The following is a 20054-nucleotide window of genomic DNA, read 5'->3' as shown; positions in this document are numbered from 1 at the left end:
CTGTCTGGGTTGAATTTCATTTTCTTTATGCCACTTTGCAACTTTCCTAACTTAACTGAGTTCACCTGGCTGTCTTCTGATACACACCTTGGTAAATGAGAGCATGGTGATCCTTCCATCTTCGTAGAAATCAATTTGTGTTTAGTAAGCTTTCAATACCATTCAGTAGCTACTTTAAACCTGTGAAGTGAATAGAGAAGGCACTTCTTTTCCTAGATATTTCTTTTTGCAGAGATCATAAGTTCAAATTGTTATTCAACAGTGACTGATAGCGCTCCACATCTGATCAAACTGCCACCATTTAAGAAGAAAAAATATGTGATGGAGTAAACATAGTGGTTAGTTGTTAATTCGCTCTTCATAAATTTTCAACTTCACAAGTTTCGACCAGATCTCCTCAAAGTGTCATACAGGAATGGGTTTGATGGAGGGTATGCTTAAAATTTTTGAGCTAAGAGATGCAGCTCTAGGTGTACTGTCATGAATTATGCTGTTTCTAGTTTTCCTGGATTTATAGTAACACAGAAAATCTTGTCTCCTTATAATTATCATGAACTTACTGTGAACCTTAGTGCTCAGTAAAGCAAGCTGGGTACTAGATTGTCATGGTTTAAACCCTAGCCAGACAGCTTGTCCACTCACTCCCAGTGAGTGGTGCCGGGCTGAGAGCAATCGAGGCCCCCCCCCTCCCCCTCCCCCACCAGGCTCTTCCCTTCCCCACTCCCGGAGGGATGGGGAGGAGGATCGAAAGAGTGCAACTCCCACGGGCTGAGACAAGAACAGTCCAGCAACCAATGTATAAGAACAATCACCAAAGCTAACACCAAATGACAACAATGATAAGAGAAAATAACAAGGGAAGAGAATACAAAACCACCTGCCAGGAAACGAGTCCCACCCAGAAGCCCTTGTCCTTCCGGGTAACTCCCAGTTACACACACACACACACCCTCACCCCGGGCATGATGTGCTGTGGTATGGAATACCTCTTTGGCTAGTCTGGGTCAGGCGTCCTGTCTCTGCTTCTTCCTGGCTTCCCTTCCTCCCTGGCAGAGCATGAGACTCACAAAGTACTTGGTCAGGGTAAACATCACTTAGCAACAACCGAAAACATCGGTATCACCAGCACTGTTCCCAGGCTGGAAGTCAAAACACAGCACTGCACCAGCTACCAAGAAGGGGAAACATGACTGCTACTGCTGAACCCAGGACATTGATTTATGAAGAAATGCTTGTGAACATGTTGTGATTTGTCTGTTGAAGTCCATTGTAATGTTTGAGTTGTTCATTATATATATATATTTATATATACATGTAATGTTCAGTATAGTGGCTACTTAATAGAATACTGGTATCGTGAATCCTGACTGCTTTAGCACATTTCTGTTCACCAGTGTATTTGCCTTCAGTTTCCTTCAAATTTTGTAGAAGTTGTACACTCTGAAGACAGAATTTGTGATTTCCTCATTGCTATTTTTGGAGAAGTTCATTTGCCAATGTAACAGTGCTATATAATCTGTGAACATGAAAAAAGCTTCCAGCTGAACAGCTACTACAGTGCAAAAAGATCCTTTTTAAAAGGTCAAGAGTATTTTTCATGTACTGCATAAACTGAATCCAGCAGCAGTCGTTAAGTCTGTGGTTGGTTATGGCTATATTTATACTAGCAGGTAAGTATGGTGTTTACCTGGCATCACAGCCAAAATGGAGTCCTCAAAAGGAAAAGACAGATCTGGCATCAAAGGTCTACTATGGAACAGCTTTACCATGATGTAAAATGCCAAATGAACTGTGAAATGATACAGTTCTAACACTGAAAAGTATTATTTATTGCAAATTAAATTATAACTATGTTTCCCACAGTTGATGCAACTGTCTTCAGCTCAAGTCCTACATCAGAAACAGATTCTTCAGGCAAACCAAGGTACCAAGGTAGGATTTTAATGCATATGGTATTTTTATTTGAGGGAATATATGAAGGCTGACTTATCTTGCATCAAAATTAGCTTGTTTGGTTATCTAAAGGCCAAAACACCATTTGATTCCCTTTCACTTTAATGTCAGGCGAAAGGGCTGTAGTGCAGACCATCAGCATATTCTTGACTAAATTTTACTTCTGCTTTCTTCTCTGCTACCACCTCCTACTTTGCAGTCTTGCCCATAAACATTGTGGCTCTTCCTGTACACTAGCAGTAGTACCACTGCACTCTGTTCACATTCCACCAAACCAAACAGAAGTCATCCTGTGGACTTGCAAGCAATCCCAGTGCAACTTACCGTAATAGATGTCTACTCCCCATATATACCTCACCTCTCATTCCAGGCTGTGCATATTCAGATAGTCTGAAACGATAACATATAGTAGACTAGATGATAAAGTTATTGCTGTTGTAACCTAGAGAGTTTAGCAAGGTGAGACAACAGGAAGAAGTGCTTTTGTACTAAAAGATTTTTCAGGGTTTTGTTTTTTTGTTTTTTTCTTTTGTCTCGTAAAAGATACTGCATTTCTGAAGACTATCTTTCTTCCAACAGCATATTGTTTACAGTAGAAGTTCTAATTTTAGAACTAATGTGTTTGTCTTCAGTAGTCTTCCTATATTTGATGCTGAGAGCAAGGTTTCCCTCAAAGTTTGTTTCAAGCTTTGGTCCTGTACCACAGAAAATGTTTAAGATTTTGACAGTCACTTTAATAACTGCAAGTTTAATGATGGGATGACTCTGGACTATACTTGTTACTGTTTCTGGTGAAACAAAGTGATGATGGGCTTTACATCTTTGTGTTAGCATAGCACTCAAAAGCTGCAAATGGAATTGTAGTGTCATTTTACTAGAGAATATTAATAATTGATTATCTCATTTTATGACAGAAGTTAATTCTTTCAAACAGTGCATATCAGCCACTAATCACTTCAGAGTGGTAATTCATCAGTGGTGTCAATGAGAAGGGGGTGAAGGGCACATTCCAGGTATAGCAAGAATAATAAAACCAACAAGCAGCTTAATATTGAATATTTGATTTTCATTCTTAAACATTTATGTTTGACTTGGAGCACCAAGTAAAAATCTATACCACAAGATGGAAGTTGTGCCAGAAGTGAAAAGTGGCATTGGCATTTTGTAAAAACACCTTGTATTGAATAACAACTCTTTCCTGTTGCTCTTAGCCCCCCATGTCAAGTACATGAAGAAAGATGATGATGTGCCTTGCTCAATCACAAGCTCTCTTGAACATTTTCCACAAGAGGAAGCTAACAGCAAGGAAGAACCTACTCGTCCTCCGCAAAATCCTCCAACAAACCTCACAGTGGTGACTGTTGAGGGCTGTCCAACTTTCGTCATATTGGACTGGGAGAAACCAGACAATGACACTGTTACTGGTTGGTTTTATTTCTTTCCTCCATTGTATCAGAATACAGTATTTCCAGCTTATTTATGCTTTCACAGTGGTTTTATACCATTTAAAAGATATTTTAATCCCAAGGGAGTCCCAGTGCCTCTATTTTGTGCTACTGTAAACTCCAGTGTGGGTAAGACAGTGCTACTAGATTAAAGCAAGATTTTCACAACTGTATCATTGGTGTCAGTGATGGCACAATAAGATATTTAAGTAGTATGACTGTCCTGATGCTATAGTATCTTCTCTGGCTTCTCTGTGTACAGAATCTGGTAAGATCTAGTCAAGAAGTTCTAGGAATGTGACAGTAGTCTTTATCACATAAATGCATACACATGTAGACACACATCTTTCTTGACTTGAGGATATTGTTGATCAGTGGGCCAGACACAATGAAACCTTACATCCATCTAGTAAGACAGTAGAACTCTGCCAGTGTAATACTTGCAGTACTCAGCATAGGGTCACCAAGTTCTCTATGTTAAAATAATCTGTTTTTTTCATTTCCAAAGAAATGTTTTGTATTGAGAATAAACCCTTGTGAGTCATGCAGGAATCAGTACATAGACAGGTAAGCATGCAAGATGACCATTCATAGTTTTTCTGTCATCTTCTATGTCTCAACACAAGTTTACCAAATTAACAACTGAAAATTATGGTTGTTCTGGTCTGTTAGGAAAACAGGCTTTTTTTTTTTTTTTTTTTTTTATGCTGGACATAGAACTTTGATTTGCAAAATCACTGGCTTATCACAGCCATGACCAAGTGGATTTGGCTGTGTTGCTTTACAGGGGAGTAGAACAGGTAAGACTCAGGACTGTGAGGACTAAGACTTGATCTTAGCCATTCACTTTATCATTTAAGTGGGATTTTTTCAGATGTTGTGTATGCATGTCATGAGAGATTTAAGTGCAGGGTGATTCGGAGAAAACTCCAGGAACAAACTTGCCAACAAAGTTTTCAGGCTGACAAGCAGGTATTCTTTATTTGGGTGCCAGGAGACATGGGGGATAGCTCCTCCTAACGTGTCTCCGTATTGCTACACAAGCCGCCCTTATATAGTCACTGGGCATACATACATATTCATGAGGCTACATATGGATTACATCATTTTCCAGAAAGTTCCCCGCATACGTACAGAATTGTGGTGGTGGTCTCTGAGGGTCAATTACTTCTTCCAACAATCTTCATCGCTTCTGGCAGCCTTTGGAGCACGCGCAGTAGATGCTTCTACCAGCTTAATTGGTTCATTAGCACCACAGATATAATAATCCTACTGTCCTCCTCTTATCAGTTAGTTTAACTGCAGCCCATCCTGGACACCTGCCATTCCCAGATACTCCTTATCCCTGTGTCCTGTTCTTCTAGACTGTTTTTCTTAAAACTATGTCAACTATAATGCTTTATCTTGTACAGGAATTCTCAGTATGTTCTCTAGCTGTACTCTACTGTTGGGGTTTTTTTCTGTGTATCATGCACCTCAGTAATTTTCCATTGCTACTGTTACAAAGCCATCAAACTTAACACTACTTAAAACTGATTCTAAAGTTTTATATATTTCATTTTGTAATTTTGTGCTCCCCCGTGTCTCAAGGGATATAATTAGGTGACTGTCACAAGCAAGGCCACTCTCTTCCCCAAATTAGTCCTTCCTTGACTTTCTAGAAATAATTACTAGGTTTAGCCTCTATTCTTTCTTTTTGAAAAGTAGTAAACGCAAAACCAAAAGGACACTCAACACAGAAATTAACTTGCATTTTTTTACTTCTGGGAAAGAGGAAGAAACTTAGCATTTCTGGTGGATTAAAAGGGGAATAACAAGATACTGTAGGCAATTAAAAAGTACCAACAATATAACAGATTGATTACTTGGCTTGTCTTCCACAATGTGCTTCATCCTGGAAGAAAAGGAATTTTGAAGGAATATTGCTGACCTCAAAATTAGACTGAGTAAAGGCTTTCTGTGAACACTTCATTTTCCAGGCAGCTCTGCAATGCTTCTTTTCGTTCAAGTAAAAGCCTTTTTGCTACTGTTGTCTCCTCCACAGACCAGCCGTTAGCTCGATTAGATTAGATAACACCATTTAGTCTGCATGTTTTCTTGGAAGTAGACCTGCCATTTTTCTTGGGCATGTTAATGAACCCACCGCAACACACCCATTTGTATTGCAAAAATATAAAAACATTTCTGTTATAGCTGGTAAAACTGTCAGCGCACATCTCTAATGATGAGAGCAAGACCTAATTGCCTTCTGATACTATTCATTTTCTGTTCTAATACGTGTTGTGAAATATAGAGCAAGCAATATGCACAGTTCATATGCAATATGAATCTTTTCTCTGTTCATTTGTAATCAGCATTTGTAAAAGTTAACTTTCCATGAAGTTTCCTCTCTTCTGTAAGAGTATTCTGTGATAACTGAGACATGTGGCATAGCCTTCCCCATACCAGGAAAGATTAAAATCTTCTGCAGAATATGTGACTAATATTCATTTTCCTTCAATGAGAGAAACTTTATTTTTCAATCTAGCTATCTTCCTATCTAGATGTAACAGCTTTCCCGCAATACCACCTTCATTCTTTTTAACTTCAATAAGTAATACAAATGTTTGAACTCTGTGTTTTACAAATAAACTTACTGAGCTTGTCTCCTTTTTAACTTCAAAAAATTGCTCTGTTAATGACTCATCCAAGGACATTTTGTGAATTCAAGAGAAGGCATCGAATCCCATTTTCTGAAAACAGTGATTACTTCATATTGGCACCAGTATGACATTACTTGGTTAGACAGACTTAAATCAAGTTTTCTGTCATCTCTTTTTATTTTTGTAGTTTATACATGTTTTTTCAATTATTTGATTTAGGCATCACATTTATTTATTTTATTTTTTTAATGCACTGTTTCAGATAGAATTGTGGAAACAAAATGTCATTTGCTGGTTACTATGCTTGACTTTCAGCTATGTTCAAGGGGTTTCATTGTGTTGGTATTCCTAAAAACAAACAGTAATCAAGCTTACATCCTTATTTTCATAAAGGCTGCAAAGGTCAGGAGCAAAAACTATTTTGCTGGTTCTCTGCTACTTTGTGTTGCCACAGAAAAGTTTGTTGACTTGTGCACCAAGACTTACGCACTGAGTAACATGCAGGTACTAGATGTGCTCAACAGTGCTTTGCGTCTGTGCATGCACGTGTTTGCATGTCCATTCACATTTATTCATTTAAATGAATTAAATAATTCATAAAAAAATCACATGACATATTGACCTGGGGCAGGCAGAACACAGAAAAATAGAATTCCTGTGAAGTTTCCTACTCATACTCTATCTGGATGCACCTAAGGCAGTGGATATCCACATTTCCTTCCATGCTTCCTAGTAAACATAATTTCTCAAATGAGGCTTAACTAGGGAAAATAAAGGCTTTTGCATAGTTTGGTGTTTTTTTTCCCATGGTTTACTCAGCCCTTGGAGGCTATATAGGAAAAGGTGTATAGGACAAAGGTTGCTGCTAGAGACTGTGTCTCAGCAGTGCTATGACTGAAGGGGTACCTTCTTCCCAAACATCTGTTGTTAATTCCCTGTTTAGCGCATGGCTTGTGCTTGATGATACATCCCAGTGAGATGAAAAGAAAGTAGTTAGACTCTATAAATCATATAAATACAGAAATATATTTATGCAAAATTATTTCATTCTAAACTGGCAGATTCTCTAAGTGCACAGTCCAAGTTAGTTGAGCAGTTTCCTTTGGAAATCTTAAAAACATTAGGTCTGGATTAGGTCTTAATCGAGTTTTAAGCATTTAGAAACTCTACTTTTATTTTTGATAATTTTTTTATTCAAACTGCAGAATACTTATTTGTGTTTGGAATTTTGTCACTACTGTACCTTTGGACATAGGTGAGAGGTTGAATACCTTCCATCCCATAACTGAATTATAAGGAAGTATGAGGGGCTAGGCAATTGGAAATCTGGAATTGGATCTTTCCTTCTCTTAACAATTTTAGCATAGTAATGTCCAGACTGATTCACCCAAGTTGTCTTTACAGCCTAGTAGACAGTAGGAGTGGAAATCAGATGAGAAAAGAGAGAACAGTGAAGAAGCTCAAGTAAGCTGTTATTTAAGCACATTTTTCTGTACTATATTTTTCCAGAGTATGAGGTTGTGTCAACTGAAAATGGAGTAACTGATGGTGAAAAGGAGAAATCGATTATCACTACAAATCAAACTCATTCTACTGTGGAAAACCTAAAACCTGACACAAGGTAACTAAATAAAATAATTTTCTAAGTTAATCCAAGTACTTTTGACTGTAAACTGCCTGCCAATTCAATTGAAAATCCATACGTATATGAGACCAAATCAGTTTTGCTCCTGTTCTGATAGGAAAAAGGTATGCTTTGGTTTGCTTTCTTGTAAATTAACAGATAATAGGCATTTGAGGAATCTTTAGGAAATTTCCAAGAGTATGGTCTGGACAAACTGCAGAAGTGACCTGTTCTATCAGAAAGACATTGGATTAACAGTCCAATGTAAGAAAAGGTACTGCTTTTTATCAGCATATCTCTTGAATTTGGCAGATAAAGCAACAAGGTGAACACAAGAAATATTAACCTCATATGTAAGATAAAGATTTATATGCACAGCTGTCTCTTTCCAGGATACTTTGCGCAACTGACTTGGCCTGCTTGCTTATTTAGAGATGTTCATTCAAATACTGCAGTGCAAGTTGGGCACTGTACAAAGTTCGACTATGCATGGCCCATGGAAATGAAAGATGCATTTGTGCTGTGTATGTAGTTTTCTTTCAGTGTCTTGAAACACCTGGAAAGTTAAAAATGGGTCAGTGAATTCCAATTGATGGCGTGCATCTCATGCAGCCCAAATAAATATTATTAAAAAAAGTATCTCTTAAAAAATTATTCTTCTGGTTTTGTGGTAAAATTCAGAGATGAGATGAAACCACTCGTTCTTTGTGTTGCTTATTGATTGCATCAGAAAGCTAATGAATGACATGTTTTTCTTCCTGTAAAATCATCCATTTGACTTTGGTGACTGGATTTTTCTGTTTCAGACAAATTGCCCTTTTCTATTACTGTCCTTAAATTGGTAGCAGTTTAAGCACAGCACAAAATTCTGCATAGAACCCAACTTGAACCTCTATTTTTAGGCAATGTGTGGTTTAATCTGGGGTGTTGTTTCTTAGATCATGTATTTGAGGAATGAGGAACTGTTGCAGAAAGTGAAGGGGAAGAGAAGAGAAGTGGAAAAGAAAGGCTAGAGGAAACTGTGATACCCAAAACCAGTTTCTTTGACAGACTCCAAAACTCTTAAGAAGGGCTAGCATTTCTGTGTATTGCATCAAGAATATCTGTCTTACTTCTTAAGGGCATGTGTCTTGTGAAAGGGTGAACTGAAGCTAGGTTGTTCTGTCTTGTTAAGAGGCAACTAGGATATGTTGGCAATACAATAGGAGACCAAGCATCAGTTTCCTCAATCAGTTGAGAAAGCTTAGAAGAAATACATTGTAAAGCAATGTAATTCTGGAGTGGTGAACACAAAATGCTGTAGGTGCTCCTAAACACGCCAGGCTGTACTGTTTGTGTTTTCATTTTAGTTCTGAATAATGCTTTAAAATAATACAGTTGAATCTTTGATAAGAACAGTGTGTTATTAGTGAAATTCTCTTCCATTACACACTCAAACTCTGTGTCATATATGGTAACAGAAATGGGATGAATTTAGTTAAGTGTAGAAAAAAACATGGAAGCAAAGAAAAGGCTTTGATATTGAGAGAAAAGTATATTTAGATTGCTGTTTGTTCAGAAAGGAGGCAAGATGAAGTCAGGCAGACCTAGCTAGAACCATTGGAAGGGTCATAAGGAAGGAGAAAGCAGACGAGATGGTTTTTAACTTTAATTAGTAACAATTCCATCAATTGTATGAGAGGACTGTTGGGTTTTGGTAAACAAGTCCAGACCAAAGACAGTGGAAACCGTGGAGAAAAGCTGTCTTTTGCAGCAAGGATTTTGGAAGCTAGATATGAGATCGCTACTGACTGGTGGAGACTGACTTAAGATGTTATTCCTCTCATCCCCAACCTCAAAAGCGAAAGACAGTGAAAGTCTGTCTGGATTCAGGAGACTATTCCTGAAATTGAAAACCTTTGACAGAAATGGCTGTGGTGCATGTCATTTTTAGTCTCACAGGATTTAAAGGACATAAAATCCTTCTCTGAGTGGCTCTATTCAATTAAACTCCCATTTCAAAATGTTTCCTAATTTTGAGGACACCTTGAGGGCTTCGGTAGCAGCACAGGAAAAGGTTGCTGTTACCATCTGAATCCAGGTTTGTTGGCACACTAAATTAGGGTAAAATAAGAAAGTTATGAAGACAGCTGGCATCATATAGACAGTATCAGTGTTGCAAGGAATGTCATAATAAAACCTCCCATCTGTCAGGAGCCAATTGCTCAATAAATGAAGAAAATTGACCTGTGGACAAAATTGACTGAAAATAGGATTAAAAGAGACAATAAAACACAGCTTGGTAAATTAATTGGGTCCCTGAAATGTCCACAAATTCATCAAGTAGGAGATTAAGACTGGGAAGCAGACTTTTCCATAACTAGCTTTAAAGGAAAGAGCTGTAGAAGAGGTGGAGCTGGAAAAGAAACTTAGAAGAGAAAATAAATCCCTTTCGGAAAATGATCAACATTTGCAAAACTACCAGCAAGTATATGGAAAGAGAGATGCTCAATAGCAGAAGGTGGATTAACTGGGGAAGAGCTTCTTGGCCTTCAAGCACTTTGGAGAAGCTGACAAGCTGAATTTGAGTCTATTTTTTCCAGCTTCCCTGAAGCCATCAGTGAGGCTGTGTGAATACCTATGCTGCTCCGAAGGTTCAGTGCATCCAGAACTGAAGACAGTTCAGGGTGGATCTAAAACAGACAGACCTAAGCAGAGACTTTTCAAAATGAATAAAAATGTTTGTAAATGTGGTATCTCAGTCTCCATGAGTAAATTCAAACCAGAAAGATCCTATAGCAGCAAGATAGTTCAAGTCTGCAATTCTCTGGATGTATGTTCTTGAGAAGCAGTACATGACAAAGATAGTCTGCAGTCAGTTTGCCCACTGTCTATCATCCTGTTGAGGTAAATCAGGTAGGATATGTTAGCCTTGCCCAAAAGCTAAAGAGTTAATTACCCACATCCAGCAAGAGAGAAGCAAGACAAACAACTCCTCAGTGTGAAGAGGGCAGAAGGAGCAGCAGGGGAAAACGGTGCATCTGTGCCTGCTAGATCATGCTGTTTGTTTACTTTTCTTTTTACATTCTTCTTTCAAATTGGTCATACTACTACACCTCTGGGAAGCTCTGCAGTAAGCCAGACATTCATATTCATTTGAGCTGGTATTTGACAAGGCAGCTTTGAAAGATTAGAAGCTAATGGCCAGACTCAGATTTCCATTTAAGATATTTGGACAGTGTTAGTGAGGCAGCAATGAGAGTCTCTTACAGTCTCTCATGAAAAATTGCATGTATGACTGCAGCTGTCAGTAAGTACAAACATAAACGTTAAATGAATGCAAATTTCTCTGAATCAGAGGATTATCATGTAGTATTCTGTGTGTCCATTTAGCTGTCTGAAAGGTGACTAGATCCATTAAAAATGTACTGGCTGAAAAAGGAGTTCTGATATTCAGTACAATTATCAAGTATTTGGTTTTAACAGACACATACCATGCTAAAATGGAAATGAAAATGCACTTTCATAGGCATACAAGTTGTGAGGATTACTTTTAAATGAATAAGGTTGTATATATTATGGCAGTTGGTCATACATCTTGATTGTCTTACAATATATATGCTAGCATCAAGTTCTTGGTGACTTGACTGCAAGACGTCAAGACTGTGAGAAGAATGTAGTGATCTGAAAATCTGTCTGTAAGGACATACACCCTTTAAAAGTGGGGTACAGTCAGCTGCTTTGCAACAAAACTGCTTGGACTTTTGTTGGGGTTTTTTTATGTTGTTGTTGCTGGGTTTGGGGGTTGGGTTTTTTTGGGGGGGGGTGGGGTTTTTTTTTTAAGGTTCTAAAGTCTCCTGTATGGCTTGATTTTGTTGGAGTGCTGAGATCCCTATATTTTTTTCCCCAAGAAAAGGCACGCTGTATCCATGTCATTCTCTCATAGTAAGGCATGCCTGACAGTTGACAATATCACAGTTATTAAAGGATTTTTCCTTATAGGATGAATATATATTGGATATAACTGGTGCCTGACAAGGCAAACTTTTTCTTGCTTTATGAACATCTTCTGCTTAAGAATTTTTGTTACAGATGCACTTCTGTGATCGAATAATCACCTAATCACAGCTGTTGGTTACAGCTTTGTGATTTAGTTAGCTTTTGTTACCTTTACACTATTTCTAAGAATTTTAGAGTGGATCCAGGTCACATTTCACTCAGCCCTCTTTTCAATATCACACTTAAACACACACCATTTTTTCTGCAGTTTTTGCCATTTTCATTCTTCCATCAGTCCTTCACTCGTTAAATGAGTGAAATAGTTAAATTCCATTCATCCTTCTTTCTTGTACTTAGTTTGAACCAAGCACTGAGGTACTCAGTTTTTACTGTTATTCAAGCAGTGAGTGTCTGTAACTACTGTGCTTGTTGATTGACCCTGAGCAACCTAATGTAGCTTTAAAATAAGCGTGAAAAGGGGCCTGGACCAGATGACTTTCATAAGTCCCTTCCATCATAAATTATTGTATCACAGTATTTTATGGGTAGCTTCTGATCTTGAAAATCTCAATTTTGCCTATTTTCTTTAATGCAGGCCAAGTTGGTTTTGTATGCTAATACAAATGCCATTGATTTCTTAGCAAAGCAAAATGGGAGAAAGGGATACACCACTATGAATTAATCTGTCAATATAATTTTTCATCCTCCACATGGAGATTCTGTCACAGGTTTGGGGGAAAATATACTATTTATTCCACTTGGAAAATAGTCAAAGCTACAAGAATGATCATTTTGGTCAGAGCAATTAAAATCTAGCTTCCAAGCAGTCATTTGAGGAGTAAGACCTGTAATAATTCATCTCATTTGTCATACAGGTCTTTTGTTTTTGAGTTTCCTCACAATGCTGCTCACACTGCTCACAGTGGAACCCCTGGTTTCATTGGCATACTTGGGACTCTGTGCTCTTTATATATTCTTAGTTTTACATTAAACTACCCTTAAAAAGAAAGTATTGCAGTAACTTCTCTGGTGATAATAGTCAAGCAAGACCTTCCATGTGTGATTCAAGGTAAGGTCATTATCCACAATTTTCAGTATTTCCCTCCTTGAAGTGCTTGTTTGTAATAAATCTTGAGTGGCCTGAGATAGAAATGGGCTTCCTGTGGGTTTTGTTTTCTTCACTCTGTCTCCTGTGTAGTAATAAAATGGTGCTCATCTGCATCCTCTCCTTCACTGAAATTAGTTTCACTGTCCTGCACTTTTTTCATGGAACTTTCCTAGGCTAGAATATTAAATGCAGATGTTGGTTTTTTTTGCTTCCAATTCTATTTTCCCATTTCCAAAGGAATTTTAAGTTGGGGCTTTTTTTTACTAGTTTTGGATTTTTATAACTCCTGAAAATTGATATTTTTGGGGTTTTTTTTAAGTCTTCCAGTTGTCTGCTATAATATCATTTTAACTTTTTATGCTATTTCTCCTGTTTTTTTTCTGAAAAAAATATGTAGTTTTTATTTCTGTATCCCTGCCCTATCTTGAAATACTTTTTTTATTAGGTGTACATTTCCTCTTTCATTCTGGTGGCTTGTTTAATGGCAGTTCAGTTCATAGCACATACCACTAGTGTCCAGGAAGATCTGCAGCACTAATTTCTATACAAGCCTTCAAAAAAGTGTCTGAATAGCTTTGAAAACAGCTCTCATTCATGTTTGCGTTGGCAGTAATTGGAAGGTAGTAAAGAAAAATACTAAGACTGCAGTCAGAGATGTGCCAAGTTCAGTTAGCCATTAGAGGATGTGTCCCACCAGCCTGCTGGTGTAGCTTTTTAATAGAAAAAAAAAGTATCAATAAGGAAAAAAAGGGCTGTGATTCTTGCATTGCACAGCTTTGTAAAACCTCCCTTTATATACTGACCCTTTGCCTGGTTAAGCAGTTTGGTGATTTCAAATCTACTTTTCTCCTTTTTAAAATAATTTTGAGTGGTCTCTTTTGGATTTTTGGGTTAGATTATGTCCCGAGGCAAAGTATATTTCCAGCCATGAGGTCTGTTAAGGAATATAAATAACAAAAATGTTATAAGAAAAATAAAATCCAAGGCCCTCAGAAAACAAAAGCAAACAATCCAACCACCAACCAGAACTGTGCAGTGCATGTGAAATGTGTAGGATATATGCATGTACCAAACTGCTTTTATAATGTGTGTAGATGATTTTCTTCAAAATTTTTTTTTATACTTCTTACAAAAGGTACGAGACAAAAAAAGAGAATGTTGCTATAATTTACTCAAAGGCCATACCAAGTAAGTCTACAGCCCTCTACTGAATACGTTTTTTGTGCACTTATACACAATAATTCATACCATACGAATAAATAATTCACAATAACAGTTCATGCTGTTATTGCCATTATCTAGTATTGGTTTGTATTGCAGTTAGCATCTAAACTTTGCTAATCACATGCAAGTTAAAAAAATCTACTGATGCAAAGAGCTTAGCTTTTGTTAACAGTTAAGAAATGGGCACTACAGTGAAAGCTGCAATGCAGAAAAATGCAAAGTGGCAGAAAAATGCTGGAGTTTTTTGTACTCATTATTACAGTAGTAACAGATTTTTGTACTAAATTGCTGTTGATGACAGGATCATGGGTAAGCATTTCCTATTTCTCCCGCCCTTCTTCCAACTTGATTAGGAGAAAGACTCCCCAAAAAAGCCCAGCAATCCCTCCTTCACTCCCTCCCTCCCGTTTCTTAAACCTAGTTTTATTTGCTATGTCAGATCATGCTGCTATACAAACACACTGCAGAAACAGAGAAGCTCAATGTATACATTGAGACAGCCCTGTGTGATATTGTCATCTAACCACCAGCATCTCCCCAGCAATGACCTGAAATCCCAGGACTGTACTCAACTGCTCCAGTCCTCCTACTATGGTAAAAATCTCTCTTCATCTATTTTCAGTTCTGCAATCTTCAGTCTTCTCCTTTTGCATGCTTTGAAAAATACGGGAGCAGCTGCGTCTGCCAAAGTTCCATGTGGAATAGTGATTTCTTATGGTGGAAAAATATGCTCTGCACATTAATACCAGAAGTCAAGTCCATTTAATCTGAACAAGGACTTTTATTGTCTTATGCAGTTTGGGAGGATTTGGGAGGCCTAGTCTCCAAACTTTGTAAGATATCAATCTTCTAGGTGTTAGAGGGTAGCAGAGTTTTTGTCATCATAGGCACACATATGTAAAGATACAATATAGACTCCAGGTTCCTGTGAATGTCTAGTTAAGAGATAGACATGGGATAAACAGCTTTCCTATTTCCTTTTATTAACTTTGCCCTACATAGTTTCATGAATCTCTAAGCATTTTTCTCCTCCCTTGTGGCTTGTATAGAAGTGCATAATATGGAAGGAGGTACCTTTTTTCACCATTTTGTTTTTATTTTTCAGATATTTCACGACACACAAAAAGGCAAACTTTAAATGTTTTTTTTTTATGAAGAGAACCACACCATGGCTTTAACATTACAGTTAGATCTGTAAACTCTATCAAATCGTGACCCCAGTCTAACTTTTCCTTTCTCTCCCTTTCAGTTTTCACTCAACTAGCTACTTCTCTTCATCTCCAAAAGTGGTTGTTTGTTGTTCTCATACGGTTGTAGCCACTGCTATTGTTTCAGGATTGAATTTGGCAGAGGAAAGGAGCCCATGATGACTGGGCATCTGTAAAAATACCCACCATGAAACTATAAAATTTTATAAGTTTTAGTTTAAAACAATTCATATTTAAAATTATTAATAAGAAGCTCCCCTAAACCATGAAGCTAAAATTTGGGCATTTCTTTATTACTTTCCTTTTCTCCAATTTTGTTTACATGAACTGGAATCTCTGTATGTAGAGTTCTTTATTTCAATCTTACCATTATTTTCCCAAGTGTGGGAAGCAGGAAAACTTCTTTGGAGTCTTTTATCTCTAGACATGCATTAATTTGTACACTGCCCAAAATGTATCCTCTTTATTACTTTAAAACACCCAGCATATTAGCAAATCTTCATTTATGCTTCAGTGATTCTTTAGGAGGAATCTCCAACTGCCCTGCTGCAGTGCTCTGTGTAACAACCTTTCTTACCAGATGAGAATACTGCTTGACCAAAATAGTTTCTGTACTGCATGTGGATATTAATGGCTCAAATCCAATTTTTAAAAACATGTATTTGTTTAAACAAGTTGATCATGAAGAAGATTTTGTGTCTAGAACTTATTATTTATTTAATGTCCCCCTTCCACAATAATCATCTGAGTTGCTCAAAGTGGTCTTGTGGCACGTTTGAATAAATAGTAAGATTACTCCAAACAGACTTTTTAAAGCTCAAAACAAGCCCATCTTTCATTTAGAAATATCCATGCATTATCCACAATGCATCTGTTCAGCATACCAAATTTTGTAAGTATTTCCCTTAAAAGAAAACTCTAGAAATAAAGGCAATTGCTTATGTAAGCAATTTGAAAGTTAAATATGGTCTTAGAAGAACTGTGGATGGAAAACAGTTGCTTGGTACTGCATGATTAGTCCACTGAGGTTAATTAGCTATCCGTTCACATTTTGCAGGAGCCACGAAGCAATGAGAGGTAATCCAAAGTTTGGATTGAATTATTCTGTCTCTTGCAGGGACTTGGAAATGGAGTTTACAAATTTCCAACCGTGTGCAGAGAGTGGTATGTTTTTTTTCTTTAGAAAATTGCTGTTTGGAAACAGTTTCAGCAATACATTACAATGCTGTTATAGTCATGAGCTACCAAGTTTTCATTGGTAAGGAATCCTTCACTAGTCATGAGCTGGATATTTAATTGCACACTTCTGGGATTCTCACGTTGCTCTGTGTTTAGTCTATAAGTAGGGCCCCATTTTACAGGCCTACTGTCCTCATGACTCATGTCCTATGGATCTCTCTCACTGATGTATAAACACTGTGTTAGGAGATGTTCACCATGTACTCAATCAAGGCACATGAAAAGTCTCTACAGGTGGCATGCATTGGACAGATGACTGCTTACAGCTCTTGGCGGGGGTGTGAAGAGGGTACTGTTATCTGGGTGTGTATACATGTTACTCATCAAGGTGCTTTGGCATAGAAGGCATGCAGGTCCTACAGGGAGGCACTGAGCCATTGCTGAGTAGTGAGAAAATCCCAGGTCCTACCAGCCTACAGCCAGGAGAGCTGAGAAACAGTTGGTTGGGGTTAGTGTCTGCTGCTGGGAGGAAGGGGAAACAGTCTGTTTCCAGGTCTGCCCTTCATGTAAGATCTTATCTGTGTCCAGTGTTCAACCCTGTAACTCTCTTTTCTGCCTCACCTGTCCGGTGTCTTCTGTGTAATATTTTTTAGCTTTGCAACTGTCTGTCAATAGCTGTTTACCTAGAGCTGAACTGCAGTAGGAAGCTGTCTTATCTTGCCTGTCCATGACTATAATCATAGAAGCATAGAATCACAGAATAGTTAGGGTTGGAAAGGACCTTAAGATCATCAAGTTCCAACCCCCCTGCAGTGGGCAGGGACACCTCACACTAAACCATATCACCCAAGGCTGCGTCCAACCTGGCCTTGAACACTGCCAGAGATGGAACATTCACAGCTTCCCTGGGCAACCCGTTCCAGTGCCTCACCACCCTTACAGGAAAGAATTTCCTCCTTATATCCAATCTAAATTTCCCCTGTGTAAGTTTTAACCCATTACCCCTTGTCCTGTCACCACAGTCCCTAATGAAGAGTCCCTCCCCAGCATCCCTATAGATCCCCTTCAGATACTGGAAGGCTGCTATGAGGTCTCCACGCAGCCTTCTCTTCTCCAGGCTGAACAGACACAACTTTCTCAGCCTGTCTTCATACAGGAGGTGCTCCAGTCCCCTGATCATCCTCGTGGCCCTTCTCTGGACTTGTTCCAACAGTTCCATGTCCTTTTTATGTTGAGGACACCAGAACCGCACACAGTACTCCAAATGAGGTCTCACGAGAGCAGAGGGGCAGGATCACCTCCTTCGACCTGCTGGTTACACTCCTTTTGGTGCAGCCTGGGATAAGGTTGGCTTTCTGGGCTGCAAGCACACACTGCCCCCTCATGTTCATTTTCTCATCAACCAGCACCCCCAAGTCCTTCTCCGCAGGGCTGCTCTGAATCTCTTCTCTGCCCAACCTGTAGCTGTGCCTGGGATTGCTCCGACCCAGGTGTAGGACCTTGCACTTGGTATGGTTAAACTTCATGAGGTTGGCATCAGCCCACCTCACAAGCATGTCAAGATCCCTCTGGATGGCATTCCTTCCCTCCAGCGTATCAACCGAACCACACAGCATGGTGTCATCGGCAAACTTGCTGAGGCGCACTCAATCCCACTGTCCAATAATAAAGTATTAAGACATGGGAGAAGCTTAAGCAGGGAAGCCTGGCTTGGATTTTCTTCATTATTCTATTCCTTTTTCATAGCACTGTGTTTGACTTATGAATAAAAGAGATTATGAGATATCTATAGTACAGACTGGTGTGTGACATGACTATAAAGAGATAAGAAAGAGGTGCTGCACAACATCTCTCATTACGTCATATATTTACTATTAATGTATGTTCAGGTAATTGGATCTTTGCCTTGGCTGAGCTCCTATCTGGAAGACATGCTGTTTCACTACTGGCCCAGTCTATTACTGTTGATGGGCCTGAGAGGCATTGAATTGGAGGTTTTTGTTCTTATGCATTAAAAAAAAGCAAATAAATAGCAATGATGTGCTTTATTCAATCTCTACTTATCAGATTATTTCTGACCTCACCTGAACTTCTCCCTTTGCCAGAGCTGAAACTGCATGCATGAGAGGAGACCGGCTTAAACCAGTGGTGCATTAAATCAAACGTTAATATTACATGTGCAAATAATTATCAAAAGGACTGGTAAATTATGTGTTCAGAGAGGCCTTATACAGTGAGGACAAAGACTATTTCAGTGTTTTCAGACCAAGAAATGAGGCCTTTTTGTTCCTCTCCCAGAGCAAGTAGCACCGAAGTGCGTGTTGGCAGTTTGCTTGCTCCAGAGTCTGAAAGAATGCTTGGTTTGCAAAATTATCATCTCTTCTATTTTATTCCGCAGTTATGAATTCCACGTGAAACCTAGAAACCCTCTTGGTGAAGGTCCAAGTAGCAATGTTGTGGCCTTCAGTACTGAATCAGGTGAGAGCTTCCAAAGGTCTGACCGTCATTTACAGTGGCTCTAGTATTCAAGTTTGGGGGATATATGAAAGGCTCTCTTGCTTCATTTTGTGCATTTGGTCTTGCTCTTCACTATATCCAGACTGCCATTTTACTACTGAACATATTACAGTAGTGTCTGGAAGGTCAGCTGCATTCAGGGCTGTATTGTGTAAGGATGTAAGATGGCCAGAATGCAGGAGAAACAAACACGAGCACAGAGAGTTTGGTGCTCATTATGAAGAAGCCTAATTCCTTAGAGAAGACTCAGTCATTTAAGATTAATATTCCTGACCTTTTTGTATCTATCAAACTCATTAATGACTTCTGGATGGGGAACATAAGGTTTTTCTTTGGGCTGGTGTGTTTATGGGCACCTTTGCTACCTGTTCAATAAGGCTGCTGTATAATAGTGATGTCTTTTGGCTAAAATAAGGATTGAGATATAGCAGTTGGGAAAAGCTGATGATCCAGTATGTCCCCTTCTGTCCTGTTTACTCACCTGTGAAACTGTTAAAAAGGTGTCTACAAGCCTGTTTTGACCGTAGGCGGTTCCCAAGTTAAGTCCTATCTGACTCAGAGGTGAGAATTGGAGACTGCCTTTGCTTTCTCTGTTCCAGATCCCAGTAAGGCTAACTACAGTTGACTTGTTGATTTTATACAAGCATGATACCATCTTTTGTGTAGAAGTGTTTATGGGTTGGTAGTACTTAAGGATCGTATAAAACACAAAATAGATTTAGCCTTTTTTTTCAGTCTGCATTTTGAGCCAGGTGTAGTAATATTATAGTCCTCATCTAGTGCTAGATCTAGTCCTCATCTAGTCCACTGATGATGGGAGATCTAGCTGAGCAAGGGATTAGTCAGGGAGGAGTTCAGACTATGCCACACATACTTAAAAATTGTGAATGCACTCTTTGTAATCCTAAATTGTTAAAACTGAAAAAAATGTTTGTGCCAAGTGTAGTTTTCAGGAATGACAAGGCTTATGTTCTGTCTGCTATTTAGCTTGGACGAATTATGCAGTCAGTTTTATTTTTTCTTAATTGCACACATCCATTTCTCACTTTTGGGCTTTCATAGCCAAGTTTTTGAGTGGCAAGTATTACAGAGGGGTCCTTTTTATTATTTTAAGTTTTGGAAATGAAATTTTAAAAAAGATGCAGTAGAATTGGGTTTTGCTGGTTATGGGTTTAA

The 20054-nt window shown here is 38.5% G+C and overlaps 1 protein-coding gene across 1 annotated transcript in view; it reads left to right on the top strand.

Annotated features, from left to right (window-relative positions):
* The window catches only part of ABI3BP (ABI family member 3 binding protein), a 159309-nt gene that overhangs the window by 131315 nt on the left and 7940 nt on the right, over positions 1–20054 (top strand). The window contains 4 exon segments of the mRNA XM_061453908.1: positions 1864–1932; positions 3165–3377; positions 7550–7661; positions 18760–18839. Of these exon segments, the coding sequence (XP_061309892.1) occupies positions 1864–1932; positions 3165–3377; positions 7550–7661; positions 18760–18839 (474 nt within the window).

The sequence above is a fragment of the Pezoporus flaviventris genome, unplaced genomic scaffold (genome assembly GCF_033815535.1).
Source record: "Pezoporus flaviventris isolate CSIRO_AGI_PZ_B2104156 unplaced genomic scaffold, CSIRO_AGI_Pfla_v1 ptg000015l, whole genome shotgun sequence".
In the NCBI taxonomy this organism is placed as follows: Eukaryota; Metazoa; Chordata; class Aves; order Psittaciformes; family Psittacidae; genus Pezoporus; species Pezoporus flaviventris.
Note: the sequence above shows the minus strand (reverse complement) of the source record. Positions and strands in the feature narration are given on the sequence as shown.